The sequence below is a fragment of the Euprymna scolopes genome, chromosome 8 (assembly GCF_053919585.1).
Source record: "Euprymna scolopes isolate OS-2025 chromosome 8, ASM5391958v1, whole genome shotgun sequence".
Taxonomy (NCBI): Eukaryota; Metazoa; Mollusca; class Cephalopoda; order Sepiida; family Sepiolidae; genus Euprymna; species Euprymna scolopes.
Genome location: NC_136489.1, coordinates 150,626,040 through 150,646,390, shown reverse-complemented (window position 1 = coordinate 150,646,390; position 20,351 = coordinate 150,626,040). Strand labels below are relative to the sequence as shown.

Genomic DNA, 20,351 nt, shown 5'->3' with positions numbered 1-20,351 from the left:
TAAATCGGCTTTCAAAATTAGGTCACCCCTATCATTATCCACCCGTTTTTGCCCATACCTATTATTTCACCTGACAGGGATATACATGCTCAGGGGACTGCTTGAGGATTTGATATTCTCAGGAAACTTCTACATTTGGAGGAAGCCGGTTCAACTCGCATAGGGTGAATGCTGCTGCTGTGTTGCCATTACATGTTAATATATTGGCATAGAATTAACAATAGGTATATTAGACATTAATATATATATTAGACATTAATATATATATATATATATATTAGACATTAATATATATATATATAGTATGTGAGAGAATGTGTGTGTGAGGACAACTCTCAACCTATATACTCAATAAATTTTTGATCTACAGACTTGAAATTTGGTATATAGGGTATTCAGACCTGTGTAAAACTTTTTTATTGGTTTTCATCCGAAAAAAAAAAAAAAAAAAAAAAAAAAAAAAAGGGCTGCTAAGAGGTCAAGTTGAAAGACTTGGGAGTCATCGAATTTTTATCTGCTTGTCAACTGTTTCACAAATGCATATGCGCAAATCGTTCACATGACAGCTTACTTATGTTAAGCATAAGTAGGTTTGAAAACACTTTTAAAAGGTTGTGGCAAGTTGGCCTAATGGTTATTGTACTTGACTCATTGTCTTCAGGTTTCAGTTTCGATCTCAGCAGAAAAAACATAATACGCGCATACACAAGTCTCAGTTTCTTTTTTTTTTTTTTTTTTTTTTCTTTTACTGAAATTTAATGTTACATTTAATACCGGGCAACACTAGGTATATTTTCTAGCATCTCATAAATTGAGTTTATTTCAGATATTTTAAAGAGTTTTTAGGGGGGGGGGTCTTAAATGCGCACAACTTCTCATTTGAAAATTTAAATATTTTAAATTTGCATTGAACAATCTTTAGACATCAAGATTCTTTGAATTTAAATTTCATCTTAAAACACCTTAAGCCTCAAATTTTAGACATTTTCTAGAATCAAAATCATGCATGGAATTTCATCAAAATTGGAACATGGATTCTATTATATATATATATATATATATATATATATATATATATATCCTCCTCCTCCTCCATCATCATCATCTCTTTTATTCTTATTCTATATTCTTATTATTATTATTATACCTTTTATTCTTATTCTATATTATTATTATTATTATTATACCTTTTATTCTTATTCTATATTATTTTTATTATTATTATTATTATTATTATACCTTTTATTCTTATTCTATATTATTTTTATTATTATTATTATTATTATACCTTTTATTCTTATTCTATATTATTTTTATTATTATTATTATTATTATACCTTTTATTCTTATTCTATATTATTTTTATTATTATTATTATTATTATACCTTTTATTCTTATTCTATATTATTATTATTATTATTATTATTATACCTTTTATTCTTATTCTATATTATTATTATTATTATTATTATTATATCTTTTATTATTATTCTTATTCTTCTATTATATTTTGATTATTAATCTTTGCAAGGAGATATAAAAGTGGTACAGAACTGGAATTATTTTTACCAAATTCAGGGACGGATAATCTTTGAGTTCACCTATAAGAAAAAAAAAATCTAACCACATTACAACAATCTATAAATAATCCTTTCTAAAACTTCAAGTTCATAGATTTAATAGGTTAAAAGTAGTTAATAAACATTGCCTCATATGAGAATGTCTACTGTACAAAGTGTCTGGATTCGGTTTGGTTCTGATTTTGTGAAATTGTTTTTCATATTACACACACAAAATAAATTAAATAAATACTACCCGACACTATCCAGAATGCAGTGAAGTCATTTTAGTTCTTTGCAAATTTTTAAAACTTATACATAAAAAGAAACAAAACTTTACTTATGAGAGGTATTTTTTTATATTCTTAAATTAAAACATGGTTTATTTAAGACCCTCAATGATTATAAACTTGTAAAGTATGTAATTTGATTTTTGTTTTATTATTGCAATTTTTACTAATATATATATTATATATATATATATATATATATATATATATATATATATATATTATATATTATATGGAGAAATATGTTCAATTATATTTCACTTTTTATTTATACAATCCTTTAATTTATGAAGCTCGATGTAATTACAGAGCATATACAAATAAATGACAAAAGTCTATATTCCAAATTTCAAGGTGTTGACCATCTTACCCTTTATTTCTTTAAATTGACATGCACAATTCTTTACAGCACCTGTTTTGTAGCGCAGAATCATTCATGTAATTATGTAAATTCTTGAATTTATTCTGCCCTTAACTCTTTAGAAGAAAAAACATCTATCAACTTTAAAAGAAAATAAAGACAGATCGGCATGATTAAAGTATCTGAAAATTGGGAGAGAATTTGCGATTACTTTTTTCAATTTGCTACACCGTCTTTGAATTTTTATGAAAAGTCACCAACTTTAAATCTCCGTATTAATAAATTGCATCTATTTTGATAGAAAAATATTATTATTATATTATTAATTCATTATTTATAATTAGTTTACATTTATTTTCTTAGATAATATTGATAACTGTCAAATCTAAAATGTATGTATTTATGTTTATTTTTATACAAAACTAATTACCTGATCTATTGATCTGTTTATGGTAATAACCTTGGATTAACATAAGCATGTTTATGGTAATAACCTTTGATTAATAAGACCTAAACATGCATAAAGCAGAGAGTAGTCAGAAAAAAAAAAACAAAAAGAAAAAAATCCTCTTTATAAAAAAGGGGCGATAATTCCGAAATACTTTGATATTCAAGCATCACATATACAACTTTAATGATTAAGAAGAAATCTGGAAGCAAGTAAAATTGAATTATATTAAACAAAATAAAATCTTTAAAAATATTATTCAATATTTGTTCTTACAACCAGATATATTTCCACATTATTATAGCATTATATAAATTATCCACACAAAAATATATAGACATAAGTGATCGTTACTTTGTGACAGGAAAAGACCATCTTCCCATTTCTTTATTGCTAATTATTTCATTCTTTTTTTTTATAATTTGTTCATGTACGTTTTTGTATTTTTCCCTTTTATGGATGTATATACACACACACACACATATATATATATATATATATATATATATATATACACACACACATACACACACAGTATAATCACATTGACACACTGGTTCTCATTAGATCACGCAATGTTAAACCTGGTTAGTATCAGATGGGTGACTATTTTGGAATACCAGGCCCTGTATGTCAATATCTCCTTGATAAAAAAACAAACGTAGTTATCTCTCTTGATGGGAATATACAAGTGATGGGGGGTGGGGGGCGCTTGTGAATTTGATATTCCCATGAAACTTCCTGCTTCAGAGTAAGCTGGTTCAACCCACCTTAGAGTGAGTACCATTTCTGTTCACTACAGTCAGTATACTTACATGCACACCCAAGTATTGTACAAATGTGCAAACTAAAATCTTACCGAGATGTGTAAGATTGTGTCGTCTTAAACTTTCGTTGTTTCGAAATTGTTTGGCACAACCTTTGACGGCACAAAAGAATGGTTTTTCACCTGTATGAATTCGTATGTGAACTTTTAGATTTCCTGAAATGAAAAGAAACACAAGAAAATTAAAATGTTTGAAATGAAAAAAAAAATGCAAGAAAATTAAAATAAGCTACTTAGATTTTCTTTACCATTTTCCCTTAAACCACAACTATACTCTCATCAACCATGTCTCTAACAGTATAGATACTAATGCCCAAGTACATGTATTTGGGGAGTTTATGTTCATCACAGGAGATGGTTTAGTTTCTCAGATTATACAGCACACATAGCTTCTCTATATCGCATTCGCTAGCACAGACATACACATATCCGAATTGTCTTTCAGATCGTGAAGACGAACAAGTCTAACTTCTAGACCTATTCTTTACCACAATACCTAAAGACAAAAGGCCATAGTCCACTAGAGAACAACTCTAGTAGAGAACAACATAGTCCACTGAGAACAACTCAGAACACTAGGGACAGATGGTCGCATAGCAGGAGAAATAGAAATAATTATGATACAATAAAGACAGACAGAATAAACTAAAATATTGATATAGAAAAGTAAAACAAAATTGTTACATTAGTTGAGGTCATTCTAAATTTCTGATCCCAAACTGAGGAGCCATGGCTCCAGATGACAAGCTGCTTCAAAAAAAGCTAATTAGGAAGCCATCAGAGATACCCATCGACTAATATCTTTTCTCTTTATGCTGAACAGTGTGCCAAGGAGACAACTGAATGAGGCAAAGTAGGTGTTGAAGCACGTTTCCACACGAAAGTATTATAGCAAGCCACATTCTCTCCAATGGTTCACTTCAGCTTGTGCAGCTGCCATTATGCAGAAGCAGTGTGCATTCTGACAATTTGTCGACCATAAGTCAAGTACAAATAAACAAAAGTTTATAGAAACTAGAAATAACTGTAAGAGTGATATAGCCATAGCTAAGAGAAGTTATACCAAAGGAAATGTATTGAGATGCAGCAAATGGAAACTCACGATTTCTGGTTAATTTATAATAGTGTAAGAATGAACAACCAACAATTCCCCCACTATCTAATAACCATGAGGTTGTTTGCATCACAACAAGAAAACTGACTTGCTTGTCTAACGGTTTGTCTTCAACTCTACCATTAGACTCCTCAAACTATTTCCTTTCAAATTTCGCTTTGTGGACAGAAACCAGTCATAAGCCTGAAAATCACTTCTCATATGCAGGCTGTCTGAAGATATTGGCTTCCTGAGACGAAATACACTTAACACCAATGCTTTTTGTTTTTCTACTTCCTTTTGCAAAACTTAATTATGTTCTGAAAAAAAAAACAAAAAAAACTCACCTTTCCCCTTTTTTTCTTCTTCCTATTTCCCCTTACCTATTCTATCTCCCCCATTTTCGGACTGGTTTCCTAACTTAAAAAATACCAAACATTAATACTGTAACCCTTTATCTCTCTCCCATTGCAAAACTCATTCATGTTCTGCAGGGCAGGAAACAAAAAACAATAATATCCACTATAAAACAACCAAACCAAACACTGCAAACTAGCAATTAAAGATACAAAGAGCTTGAAGAATAAAAACCTTCTACAAAATAACATTGGATGCAACATAAAAACCTTCTACAAAATAACTGAATGCAACATAAATACTATTTCTAAAATAACTGGATTCGGCATCAAATAACCTGAAAATGGTTGATATGCCGTAGAACAAAACAACCAAACCAAACCTCATGTGCGTCAAATCATAAAAAACTTAGACGTTTCCAAGGCATGCGGGCCTGATCTCATCCCTGCCAAACTAATTAAAAAATTTTTATTCCTCATTTTATTTTAATTGACCACTCTAATAAAATTGGGTACTTGTACAGTTCAATCAAGACATTAAAAAATGAAAATATAAAAAAATTATATTGTACGTACTCATTATAGAATAAAGTTTGCATGCAAAAACAATTCACTTAATTTGATCAGTTTTTTTTTTTTTTTTTTTTTACAGAGGAAAATAAAACTTTAATGAGATCGATCAGGTAGCATCCATCTGGATTTTTCACTCACGAGGAGGGAGTGTCAGGGGAGATAACTCCAATCACTGCTGAAAGTTTGTCAAAATTTGATGAGATTATTTTGAAACATGGGCAGAAAAAATACATGGATAAATATTTTAGGGTTTTTTTCTTTTTTTTTTCTTTCCGGAGAACTTCATTCCATAACGGGTACATACAATATAACCTTTTTTTCCCCAATATTTTCATTTTTAATGTCTTGATTAAATTGTATAAGTACCTAAAATTGTGTTTCAGATGCGTATATTTGCTGATGACAACACGTTCTATAATAAACATGAGGAGAAAACGAATGTATATACATATTCAAAGCAATAGCAGAAACCTTAGAAAACGACCTTCAGTGGAACGAGGCTGTTATTGTCACATTTGGGCTGGTGCATCTGCTACTTGTCTCTCACTTCTTGATAGATCCTGAATTGTCATCTAGGCTTCAGCCTCTGTCCCATCAACGAAATGTTGCATCCCTCTGCCTGTTCTACAAGTACTTTAATGGTGAATGTTGACGAACTACAAGCACTTGTAACCCCCTCAAACGTGAATACCCCCGACGAACCTGACAAACAGCTAAATCCCACCCCTTTACTGTAGAGATCCCTAGGTGTAAGAAAGCCTTCTACTCCAATAGTTTCTTCCCTAGAATTGCTAGACTTTGCAACTCGCTTCTGGGATTCTGCTTTCCCAACTGTACTGACATGCAGAAGTTCAAGTGTAATGTGAACAAACATCTTGCTACTCATCTCCCTTCATAATATCCCTGCAACTTATGTTCCCGATAGTAGCCCCCTACTTCAAAGTGGCACTGTGCCTTGTTTGAGGTGAAAATTGAAAAAAAAAAAAAAGAAAAAAAACATTCAATTCAAAGCTTCTCTCCTTTAATTATAAAAACCTTCTCAATCAACAATTGCCATGACAAATGACACAAAAGCACATCTTTCAAACTTATCAGCTTAACATTCACAGGCAACAATAAATTTGGAACAAATACATTGAGGACATTGCCAAGGCTGCTGCAAAGAAGGTGGACACCCTCTACCATGCAAGAAAGCTAACAACAGAGAGCATTTTATATCTTTACAAAGCCACAATTTGCCGATGCATGAAGTATCGTCGCCATATCTGAGCTGGAGCATCTACCATTAATCGTTCACTTTTAGACAGGATCCAAAAGACATGTTTCAAATCTAATAGGTCCCACCCCATCAGCCAAGCTCCAGCCCATCCCAACACCGCCAGATCATATCCCTGTGCTTGTTTTACAAGTACTTTAATCAAGTACTTTTATAAACTTATAGCTCTCGTGCTCCCTCGACATACATATTTCACTGCTGAAGTCCCTTAATGCCAGAAAGCATTCTACTCTAAAAGTTTCTTCCTTAGGACTGATAGACTTTGGAATTCCCTCTCCGTTTTCTGCTTCCCTGACTGTACTCACTGCAGAAGTTTAAATGTAATGTGAACAGACATCTCACTGGGCCCAACTTTCTTATCTTTATTAATGATCTCCCAAATCAATGGTTATTCACTTCCCTTGCCAAACTTTCAAGAAAAACACAAATCTAGCTGAAACCAATAGCAATAATTTCCCCCTCTCTTCATCTGTGTCTAAACCTAAACGTAGATTCCATGAACAAAGCTTCTTTCTTAGAAGAAGTGCACGCCTGTAGAACTCTTTCGTTTCCCTGCTTCCCAACTGGCTACAATATGGTCATCTTCAAATCCAACGTGAAGAAGTTCTTAATAAGCCGTTCCCTTTAAGTAATCCAATTAACCAAATTTCCACAACTAACGATTACTATGATATTGTCCCATTTACTACGGTATACTCATTAATCCTTATCCTTAAGTAGCCTCTGGGCCTTGATAAGTAGGAACTCCTTTGTAAGAAAAATTACATTCTAAGTTTATTTGTTGACATATACGCAGCTGACACTATGATTTAGGACATACTTCAAAGGCCAACAACGATCAAGATCTCTCTTTTCTCCGACCCTGAAGAATGGGGCAAAAGTGGTTGGTTAATTACAACTCATCCAAAACCAAGCTTCTTTCTTTTCATCATAAACACTGATCTTACTTGGCCTTAATTGATATGAATGGCTCATCCCAAAGAATCTTCCTGCTTTGACAAGCTTCTGGTTCGTACCTTCATTCCTAACCCGAAATTGAACGCATACATCAAATCTGTTGCCGAGGTTGCTGAAAAAAAATGGTTGGATCATTCTACTTCTCCAGAAGGTATCTCACTCCTGATACAATCCTCTACTTGTAGAAGAGCCAGATAGGTCCTAAAATGGAGTACAACTGTCACATCTAGGCAGGAGCATTCTATCCTACTACGACAGAGTTCAAAACCAGCTTCGAAACCTAATAGGTGATTCTTTTGTTTTCTTCCCTGCAACCTCTTTCCCATAGAAGAGATTGTGACCTTGTCTTTGCTCTATCGTTTTTTTTTTCATGGCAAGCGCTCGTCTGAGCTTCAATCTTTACTCCCCAACTTTCACAAAATCACTAGCTACAATAACTATTATATATATATATATATTATATATTATTATTATATTAGACATTAACGCCAGACCCAAAGTGGATTTCGATGTACTGCATCTCCTCAGTGACATGCTCCAACATAGGCGCGAACTCAGGTCATCGCATGTATGAAGTATGCAATACTGAGGATCTAACCATACGGCACAATCTATTGGCTATGCCTCGATTTTAATTTATATTTTTTATCTAGTTATACATTCTACGATGTGACAAGCAACGCGTCTTATACAACTAAGATAGTTATTACTGGTATGCAGGTGGTAGATATCACATCTACGAACATTAACTGAAATTAGCCAACTCCTCGGACACGATTTCAGAACAACCTATTTGTTGAGCAACATCACGTCTCTACGAAGGACGAACCGCTTTTTCCTACATATTGACAACGGACAACGCCAGACCTTATACACACACACACACATATCTATATATATATATATATATATATATATATATATATATATATATATATAGGGTGAGTCACGGAAAACGGATGTTTTTAGAACGCTCTTTGTTCTCCGTGAGTAAGGGATAAGGAGTAAGGAAGGTAGTCTTTAAATCTGCTGTTTAGTTTGTTGTTATTTGTTTATCTTTTACATTAAATTTTGTTTCAGTTATGGATTTTGAATTGCTTTTCTTTTCAGTTCATTGCCGTCATGCTACCGTGGAGTCGTGAACACCGTGGGTTTGCTTATGACACGTTAAAAATGGTGAAGTAAAAAAAAAAAAAAAAAAAAAAACCCGTTTCCTGTGACTCACCCGGTATAACAATTTCCCTTACTCTCTATCCTAAATCTGAACACAAATTCCATGAACAAAGTTTCTTTCCTCAAACTGCCCACCTGTGGAACTCTGTTCTGCTGACCTGATTCTCAGCTAACTAACGTAAACAAGTTCTTGTTGAACTGTAGCTTTAAATAATCGAATTCTAACCAATTTCCACCACTAACGATCACTATGCTATTGTCTTGGTGACCAGCGTACATTCATTATCCCTTATCCTCGAGTGGTCTTCAAGCCTTGATAAGTGGTAAGACAAGATACTATTTGTAAAAATGTTTCTGCAATGAATAAAACTCACCTTTTTGTGTGAACGAATGTTTGCAAGTTTTACACGTGTAAGTTTTTTGTTTTGAAGAATTTGAAGAGCAAATTCTTTTTTCAGAGATCGGAGATGTTTTTGATGAAACCAGTTCTTGAGAAACAGAATTCGTCTGCGGAAGTTGGTCGACACTTTTCTCAGGGTTTTCAACATTCGTTGAGGATTCTGCATCAACTGTACATTCTAGAACAACAAATGAAAGTTATATTAACTAACGGCCCATAAAGAAAAATCCAAAACTACATAAGACACTCTTACAAAACTTAAATTATCAAATTCAGCATGACCATGATCAAGTTATGGAAAAAAATAAAAAAATACTGTAATTTTATCTCCTTGTGGTTACCACCAGGCACCAAATCAACATATGGATAGTAAAAGAAAAAATTTTTTTCCCATTATTATTTATAGTTTACAAACTATTCAGGGGAGTAAAAGTGGACGTTGGATTTACTTTTGGCAGCCTCATAACTTGTTTCCCTTATTTTGTCCTTTAGTCCTCACATTCCATGAGTGATGTTTCTGACAAAGAGGGAAGAATTGCTGTTTTCTGGGTCAAAATCTATCTAACAATTATTGTTGGTAAGTTTCTGACCATACAATAATATTTTTTTTTTTTTTTTTTTTTAACAATTGGCTTCATAGTTGTTTCACCAAGTTCTGGCTAACTTATCCCTTGGCCTTCTTCAAAAATAGATGAGGATAACAGTCTACAAATAAATAAATATACAAATTACTTATCTCAAAGAATTCCAATAAAAAATATTACATAATACAATTCAGTACTGCCCCGATAATGGAAGACCAGATATGAACGAAAACTTGGATTTATAAGACCATAAAATCTAAGCTCTTCAGGGCCCCTGGTGTTGTGAATAGAGGCGTTGAGTCTGTACAGTTCCAGGTGAACATTGTCTAATGATAGCAATTTCAATCCTATCCATAGTCAGCCAGGCGATTAGTCGGCCAAAATGTGGTGAGACAACAACAACTATGGAAGGCAGTACTGAGGATACAGTTACAAGACATAGTATTCCTATCCCATCGCGGTTAACCACATGAAGAAGGCCAGAGGATAAATTGGCCAAAGCATGGTGAAACAACAACGAAGAGAAGGATAACAGTCTGCAAATAAATAAAGAGTTTATATATATTTAGTAGTCTGTATGATTTGGGTTTTTGGACTACGATTATCTTGAGTGCCATTTTCACGTTTTGGTCGATGTGATCTCCGACCTTCTTTAAGATGTATCTTGTCAAACTCAGGAATCTACATGGAATTTCAAATGGAACGGAACCCTTTATTTACTTCACGGGAGTAGCATGCTCTCGTTCTGTCAGTAAATAACAAAGTAAATAAAGTGTTATGTTCGAAATTCCATGCAGATTTCAGAGTTCAACAAAATACACCTGAAGAAGGTTACAGCAACTGAAACGTTGTGAAAATGACACTCAAGATGAGAACACTAGTCCAAATAATACAAATAACTAATCTTCATCTCAAAAATTCAGAAGCAGAATATTTAGTAGTGTTCGAAGGATTCATCAGAATCAGGAACTGAAAAAAAAAAAAATCTGGAAGTTTGAGTTTGATCGTATCAGGAAATTTGTGTCTAGATTCTGATGCCAAAATGATTCTTTTGTTTTTGTTTAAAATTTAATTTTCCTTTGTTAGTACCCATGATAAAATGATAAATACAAAATGATTTTAAATTACAAGTGAAATTAAAATCGATAGATCACTCCACCCCACCTTTCGCAAGTGTATTTTACGAAAATATATGCACATGGTGTTTTATGATAATCTGGAAATAAAAAATACACAACTCTGTAGCTAAATATTTAGAAATTTTAAAAGAATCAGAATTGGTAATTGTATCGAAAATGGGGAAAAATATTGGAATCGTCCCATCACTAACATTTAGTCCATGGGGCAGATTATAAATGAAGAAAACCATACAAATAAAAATGAGACTTATTTTATGGTATTGTTTGTTTATATCCAGCCCCATGAATTCAATAAATCACTTGTCTACATGATATTTTTCTTTGTCTGCCCATCCACTTTTTCTCAAGAACTACTAGGCTAATCTGACTGAAATTTTGTATGGACTTTTGTACAGCAGACTAAGTATTATGGTATCCATTCGATGTACATCATCAGGAGTCGCACCTTCCACTTGGTGCGGATTGCGAACTCACCTGACTTATTTTTCTCCATTCCTTCAGAGCAAGTTGGTTGATGGATGCCCAACTGTTGAGAGATACCCAATCAAAAATATTTTCTCTCCATCTTCTCCTTGGCTTTCCTCTGCCTCTTTTGCCTTCCAACATGCCCTCAAAGCATAACTTTGTCAGGCCAGTGGTTGATCGTTTTACATGGTCAAAAAGTTTAAGGTTTTTACTTTTGATTTCATCAAATAGAGGTGGGGTAAGAAGTAGTTTGACAGAGGGTGGATATTTTTTTTTTTTTTTTTTTTTTCAATTCGGCGATGTCCCGTAATGTTTCATTATGGGATTTTGAAACATCTCAATACGACTGGCTAGTTGTTTAGTCCATGTGATACAATCAAGTCTATATATAAACGACTGGGAGGACATAAACTTTTACAGTTATCGGCACCCTTTTTGATTTTAGAATGGCGCTATGCTTTTGGGAAGCCGTTCAATTTGATACACAGTTAGGAATTAATAGATATTAGTATTTAATGCAAAAAAAAAAATTAGCACAAATTTAACCATACTCAACCATATTCTATTTGGCATTAAACACTCATTCTAAGTCAATGGGCCATAACTTTTACTAGATTTTAATTGGCTAAAAAGTCTAGTTTAGTAATGTTCTACATACAAATAATTGCATCAGCAACAACAAAAAAAGCAGCTTAATCCACAACTGTGAGAAATATCAAATATTAAAAAACCCACACACAGGTGTTTAAGAAGGCTAGTAGCAATGTAGAATATCAGGATAGTGAAGTGACATGACATATGAACAAAAACAGACAATTGAAAACAGAATTTAAATTACAAATGTTCATATACCTATTTTTCAAATTATCTTTCACATATTAATCAATATGGAATCTCTATATATGGCACAATCACGTTGACACACCAATTTCTGTTAAATCACCAAAGTTAAGCAATATTGAGTCTGGTCAGTACTAAAATGGGTAACCATTTGGGAATTCCAGGTGCTGTATAGGTTGTCCACTTATTTCAACATTGTTGACAGTCGTCTAGCACTTCTCCTTGCCACTGGACTCAAGCAGTGCCGATTCAGGAGAGGTGTGGTTGGGATTGCACAACCCTTGCCACATAATTACATGTGCAGTTACCCTTACAGGGAGTACCGATTATCAATGTAGGATATTGGGATAGTGAAGTGAACAACAAAAAAAAACAGAAAATTGAAAACGGCATTTAAATTAGAAATGTTCGTATATCTATTTTTCAAATTATCTTTCATATATTAACCAATCAATATGGAATCACTATATATAGCATAATCATATTGACACACTGATCCGCATTAGATTACCAAAGTTAAGCAATTTTGAGCCTGGTCAGTACTAAAATTGGTGACCATTTGGAAATTCCAGGTGCAGTATGGGCTCTCCGCTGATTTCAACATCGTTGACAGTCATCTAGAACTTGTCTTTGCTACTGGACTCAAATAGTACCAATTCAGGAGAGGTGTGGTTGGGGATTGTGCAACTCTTGCCTCACAATTACACGTGCAACTATCCTCACAGGGGGTCTCTTGAGACTAAACGGACACATCGATCTATGGAATTACTGTTAAATATGTCTTTGGTAATTTTGAGGGTAAACATCTTTTTCAAAAAGAAAAACTAAAAGTATGCTGCAAAAAATGGGACACTGACTACAAGTCCAAGATAGCTGTCAGGCAGACGAATAACAAGGAAGCAATCAATCAGAATGGATCAGAGGGAATTGTAAAATGCATGGTTATGATTACTGAACTTATTCATTCCTAATCTAAAAGTCATCTTTCTGTTGCAGATACTGACAGTGTGAAACTAAAAAAATAAAGCCCTAAAAAAAAAAAAAAAAAAAAAAAGGAGGCTTCACTTTTGAAACGGCACCTCTAAATACACTCACCAGTTTGCTTCTGAACTTCAGGACGTACCTTTCGCGGCCTACCTGCGTAAAGATACATTAAAACAGTTGACTGTATATAAAAAGCATAGAAAAGTAAAAATGATGAATGAAAACTTAAGGCAAATATATTTTTCAATTATAAAGCCTTACAAAATGTGTTCAATGTTCGAGTAATTTTTATCATTTTAAGATTCCTTAATGTTGGCTTTTGGTTCTTATTTAGAATTCAACCTAATTAAAAAAAAAAAAAAAATACAGAAAAATCTTTATGATTTATGTCACGGAACTAAGATTTCATATTCCAAACATCACAAATTGATCAAGTAGTTTTATTTTAATTAAAGTCAAATTTTATGAGTGTCTTGCCAGCCATTATGAAAAAAAAAAAAAAAAAAAAAAAAAAAAAATGGTCAAAAGCAAAGGGAGATAACTCAACAGTTTTTATAGTTACTAGATTTATGTTGTAATGCAGACGGATTCCCATTAATCGCTTAAAAATAAAACTATTTGATTAATTGATACTTGTACAGTTTAATCACGACATTAAAAAATGAAAATATCGAAAAAAGTTTATACTGTACCTATCCGTTATCGAATGAAGTTCTCCGAAAAAAAATTTCATTTAATTTCATCAAGTGCTTTTTGTTTTACAGCGAAAAAACAATTTGTTTTGATACCGAGCAAAAGGTTCGATTTTTAGGAAGAAAAGCTAGTAATAAAGATGGGGAGGGAGTGTCGGCGCTTTAACTGGAGTTATCTCCCGTGGCGCTTCTAAACTCCAAACAAAAATTAAGAAAAATTCCAAGATGTCTGCCTTCAACGCGCTCTCATAAAAACGTGTTTTTCTGCTGTAAAAAAAAAAAAAAAAAAAAAAAAAAAAAAAAATATGCGATCAAATTAAGTGAAATTTTTTTTCGGAGATCTTCAGTTCAAAATGGATACGTACAATATAACCTTTTTTCGATATTTTCATTTTTTAATATCTTGATTAAACTGTACAAGTGCCGATTAATTTACGTGATTTTTGGATTATGACATTTCCATTCTATTACATCATAAAGATTTTTTCTGTATTTTGTTTTTTTAATTAGGTTGCATTCTAAATAAGAAGCTGTTTTTTTTTTTATCTACATTACTAACACTTATCAAAGTGACATTTTCAGTTTTCATCAACGAAAATCCCGGCAACAACAACAAAAAAGAAGTCTCCCTATGTGGAAGTGGAATATCAATACCATTTCCTGTGTTCTCTTTCAACCATGCCAACACATGACGAACATGTAAACACCATCTTTAGTGACCATCTTTAAAGATCACATTCTTCTACTTATTATTACTTATAAATGCGGTTTATAAAAATTATGACACAGATTTCAGAACAAATTTTTATGATGCTTATTTAAAATTTAACCTATTTAAAAAAAAAACAAAAAAACTAAACTGCAGAAAAATTATTATGATGTGCATACCCGTCATGGAATGAAAATGTCATATTCTAAAAATCACATACATTAAGTATAATTTTTTATATAGAAAATAATTTTTTTAACGATTTTTAGCAATTTTAATAGAAAATTCTATCCATTACAAGGCTGATTTTAATTTGGATAATTCAAATTGAGTTGTCTCCCCCTTATTTGTAAAATATGGCAGTTCAAAACACTATGTCTTCCTTAGTCATAAAATTTGATTTTCTTAGTTAAAAAAAAACTACTCAATGTTTGGAAGTGATTTTTGGAATATGATATTTTTTATTCTATGACAGGTATGTATATCTAAGATTTTTTGGTAGTTTATTTTTTTTAAATTCTAAAGAAACACCAAATTTATTTTATAAAAATTTAGTGACAGATTTGATAAATTTTTTTTTTTCTTTTTTTTTTAACCAACCTGGTCTGCGTCCTGTCGGCCCAACAGTCGAAACTATTCTACGACGCTTCGAGAGTCGGACTTCATTTTCTGATGGAATATAATCAGAATCACTGTCATAGCCTTGCTCAACGAGATCGGGATTTCGGTAATCCCTAGAAATATTCAGAATTGTAATTTTTATTTAAAAAATAAAGCAAAAAAAATACATTTAAATTAAAAATAAGTCTTAAAATAATTCTTAATTTTTTTAAATTAAGAATCATTTTAAGATTTTAAGACTTATTTTTATATCAAATAACATTCAAAACAAGAAATAAATCCGTTATAAAAATAGAAGAGATATAAATTCCCACAGCTGATCTGAGTTACCCCCCCCTGTTAGCAGTGATTAAATGAAACTTTATTGGTTATTAAATATGGTTCAAATAAAATTAAATATGTATTTGAAATATAGCTTAAATACTATTAAATAATATGAATCAGAAATATGTTTTAAATACTATTATTAAAATATTTAATCAGTAGTGTTGCTATTCAGTTTTAAAATCCTTAGTGGTGACCTCCATGCAAAAATAAAAAAACAAACTTTGTATAAAAAGCAAAGGTTAACCCTTGTCATTCTTATTCCATTTACAAACCAGGAAACAGAAATTATCACTAGAGAAAAATATTCATTTACAAACTTACATCAAAATTAGATTTAGATTAAAATATTGTTTTGTTAATAAGTATAAAAATCCTTACATGAATTTAAAAGGAACCACCCTTCTTCGAGCCGGGACTTTTCCAGAGAATCTTTCAATTTCATAGTCATTAGCTTGAATACCAATTTCCATTCCAGTTGTCTGTTTGGAATTCTCTACAGACATTGGTGTCTCTTCAACAACCTTTCTTTCCGACTCTGGGCAGTCATTATTATTATTATTTTGTAACACTGAGATAGCAATTAACGTTTCGGCCATAACGCCTTCATCATCCAGCGTATCTGAATTTCGCACAGCCTCAAGTTCTTTATTTTCATTATTTCCAAGAACAGTAACGTACATTTCTCCAGAATCTGATTTCGTTTTCCCAATGGAATCGATTTCATTTTGCTCTGGATTATTCATTTTGCTCTCATCAGCGACATTCAGAGACCACCGTGAAGACACGGTCTCCTCAGATTTCTGACTTTCTAAAACGGGTTCCTCAGATTCGTGACTTTCTAAATTCTCACAGTTGGAAGGACTTTCAATTATTGTAACTTTAGATTCTACATGTTCATTCTCAACAGTCTGGCATTCGTTATCCATTGAAGTTGGGTCGGAGACTAGAATTATGTTATGGCACTCGAAAGACTTTGGCGGTTCATGTTCTATACTTGCAATGATTGTGGTTTCCCCTACACGGATATCTTGGGAAATATCATTCTGCTGCATGATGATGACGTTTGCATCATTTTCTTGCACAATCAGAGAATTTTCCATCTTCGATGTGGTTGATGGAGCAACACCAATTTGCTTGACCGTTTCCATGGCAATTTCTTCTTCCTTTATATCATCCTTATTGACTACCTCAAACTCTATCGCAAACTCTATCTGCTGTTCTTTGTCCGCACTGTTGGCATCGTGACATTGCTTGTATGTTTCAGTAGCAGAGCATTCATTTTCAGTTACGACTTCAATTACTGGTGCTATGTCCGAAGACAGATCAAACTTTTCAGCTACTGTGAGTGGCGCAGAGTTTGAAACTACTTGGTCACTATTGCCATTGCTGCATATAACGTTTGACGAGACAGAAAGTGTTGATGTTTGGACATTAGCTTTATCTGTCACGTTTTCCATTTCCAAAAATTCTTGCTTTCAACATTAACTGCTTTCAGTATGTGACTGAGATCTTTAGAGCCAAGGATTAATGCCTGAAAATAAACAAAGAAATAGAAAAATTAAAACCTATCAATAGTACACATGTAAGTGTTTAAGAAGCAATGTAGTAAACCAGGATGGTGAAGTAACGTGATATATGAACAAAAACAGACAATCAAAGGCAGCATTTAAATTATAAATCTTTGTACATCTCGATTGATGATTTATATGTAAAAAAAAAAAAGAGGCAGGCTCGAACCCATACCGCGAAGGAGGAAAAGAATGCGAAAAAAAAAAATTACATCTTTTACACCCATCGCCAAACCAGAAGTGACGAATGTTTAAATTAAGGCTAGTCAATCGAAAAGAGGGGATGAATTTTGAAAATATCAGCGAAAAAGGCGACCCCTTCCTGTAGAAAAGTGCAAAGTGCCCAGTTGAGGTTGAAGGAATGAATATTTCTAGCCAATTTATCTGTACCCTGTCGGTGACGGTCGACGTTGTTCATAGGGATGCGGTCGGCAGACTGGTTGTGGCCGATGTTGCTGTAAAAGATTGTGTTTCGGGTGATTACGGTTCATGCGCCCAGTACCGCTCGCGAGAGGGTCTCATTCTTCAGTCAGCTAGACGCGTTTGTAGATTGTCGGAAGTGGGTAATGCTAATGGGGGATTGGAACGCCATCTTAGACCCTGAGATAGATAAGGTAGGAGGCAATGCTAGAGGATCGGAGAGATGTGAGTCCAGCCTGGCTGATCTGATGGCTAGATGTGGTCTGGTTGACAGGTTTCGGGTTAAGCATAAACTAGTTATGGCCCGGCTGAAGCTAGGAAATAGGCCTAAGTTACTGGCTCACTGGAACTGGAAGTTAAACACCTCCCTTTTGGAGATACAAGACTTCCAAGAGAAGCTAATAGAATTAATTCAAAAAGCACTAGTGGGGGCGGTTACCGGGAGTAAGTGGTGGGTAGGTCTAAAAGCCAAAATTAGAACCTTCTCCATCAAGTATGCCCAGCGCCTCACACTAGATAAGGCCAAGATGAAGAAGCTAGAGCAGAAACTAGCCCGAATGCAATTCCACTCACACCACGCGAATGGCCTGAAATGCACTTCCACTCAACAACATACAATGCAGTTCCGGGTTTTTGGAGTCGCCTGATTGTCCCCGTTGTGGGACAACAGCTGTAGAAACGACTGATCACGCTTTCTTCGATTGCCGCAAACTCACCGGGTACTGGTTGTATGTCAGCGAAGCGACAGCTTGCATTGATCCTGAGCATCCTCGCCTAATTACCATATCCAATGTCGTGGACAACGTGAGGCCGCCGTGGGGCCGGGAAAAACAAATGGTCTACGTTACAATCCTGGCCGTGGCGAGAATGGTGATTTGGACGTCGCGTCTGCAAGGTTGCCGGGTGGGGATGGGGGGGTTGTCTTTTTCTGATCAGGATCTGATCGTTTTCTTTAAACACCAACTACGGGTGAAGATCAGATGTGATAGAAGAAAGCTGCACCGCGCTGCATTTGACAGAAGATGGATACATGTAGCAAGTCTGTGTGTGCGAAGAGGAGCCAAATTTGAATACGTGTTCCCCGTCTAGGAGTGGAACGCGCAGTTCCGTAAAGTAAAATTAAACAAGTAGCCTCTCAGCTAGCTGAGTGTGTGTTCCATCCCATCCCTATTAGGAAGCTTCCAAGATCCCCACCCCTTCTTACTTGCAATTTTTGTTTTCACCCCTTCCTCTAAATTTCACCCATCTTGAAGAGAAACTAACCCCCATTCCTTACCCACAAAATTTTCTTTTCTCCATTCACCCCCATCTAGAGGGCATTCCCACTTAGAGACTGACCCGCAGAAGCGAGGTTCCTTTTACAAACCTCGTGGAACGGGTAGTCTATCAAATAGACGGGGTTGGGAGGGTCCTACTAATCACCTTTTGTTTTTTCTTCCCCCCGCCCTCGACACAAATGAATTATTGTACCATTTTTATAATCTTTTTTGTTTTTATATGTCAATAAAAAATGTTTTAAAAATTGGGAGTTAAGACGTCCCCCAGTACAAAAAGGTGAATGCGGTATTATGGTGAAAGAAGATACTAGCTGGGAGAAACTTTTGATTTTGTTTAGTTCTGGAGTGACAAGGATAACCAACGACCCCCACAATCCCCCCTTTTGAGTTGGCCATGTGATTAAGTTTTTTGTTCATTGTTGATTTTCACTGTACTTTTAACATGAATAAAGGATTTAATATCTCAAAGTGTAGTATCTGTTCTTACTACATGCTGTACTTATTGTGATATAACGTGGGGGATCACTTTTCTGTATTATTTAATGTAAAAATGATCACCCACTTTACAACCAGTCAGTCTCAAAGCCATTCAAGTCATTCTCCAGATCATTCAAGTTGTTTTTGAAGGATTACAGATATTTTTTAAGCATTCAAGTCATTCTTAAGGTCATTCAATTCATCCCTAAGTTCATTAAAGTCATTCTAAGTCATTTCTTTTTATTTATTTAAGTCATTTCAGCCCATTTTTCGGTCATTTTAGTTTATCTTTAAGAAAGTCATGTCAATGCTACATTCACGCATTCATTCATTACACAAGAGCACGCGATTAATGGCTATTGGCCTTGTTATACTCTAACCTAAGCTAGTTGGTGATACCTACTATTTGAATCATTTCTTGCTTTGCTTAGAAACCACAAAATGCCTGCAAAAATCCAAGCGTTAACTCATGCCATTGTTGATTATCATGCTGAGATTGAAGATAATGTTACTTTTTTCCATCTGACTCTTCCATATGCTAGTAGATGTACCTGGCGTTGCCTGGTAGTAAACGTAATGTTAAATTTCTTAAAAGTGAAAAAAAAAAAAAAAATGGAAAGAAACTGACATGTAAAAAAAAAAAAAAAAAAAAAAATACTTGAGCTGAGATCGAAACCAAAACCTAAAGACAGCGAGTCAAGTACAACAATGATTAGGCCAGTTTATGACGATCTTTAAAAAAGTGTTTTCAAACCTACTTATCCTTAACATAAGGAAGCTGTCATATGAACGATTCACGCATACGCAGTCATGAAACAATTGACAAACAGATAAAAATCCGATGACCCCCCCCCAATTTTGACCCCCTAGCAGCTCTTTTTCCCCTGATGAAAACCAATTTAGTTTTTCCCATGTCTGAATACCCTATATACCAA

General features: G+C 33.9%; 1 protein-coding gene across 2 annotated transcripts in view; it reads right to left on the bottom strand.

Annotated features, from left to right (window-relative positions):
* Window positions 1–20,351, bottom strand: part of LOC145283832 (uncharacterized) — a 61,432-nt gene that overhangs the window by 18,144 nt on the left and 22,937 nt on the right. The window contains exons 2-6 of one of the 2 annotated variants that reach the window (XM_080132928.1): window positions 16,053–17,205; window positions 15,327–15,460; window positions 13,437–13,478; window positions 9,288–9,491; window positions 3,519–3,641 (exon numbers count right to left, since the gene is read on the bottom strand). In XM_080132928.1, coding sequence (XP_079989054.1) covers window positions 3,519–3,641; window positions 9,288–9,491; window positions 13,437–13,478; window positions 15,327–15,460; window positions 16,053–17,131 — 1,582 coding nt within the window. In that variant the 5' untranslated portion in view covers window positions 17,132–17,205. The remainder of the gene's footprint in view (window positions 1–3,518; window positions 3,642–9,287; window positions 9,492–13,436; window positions 13,479–15,326; window positions 15,461–16,052; window positions 17,206–20,351) is intronic. The other variant, XM_080132929.1, reaches the window with a different exon arrangement.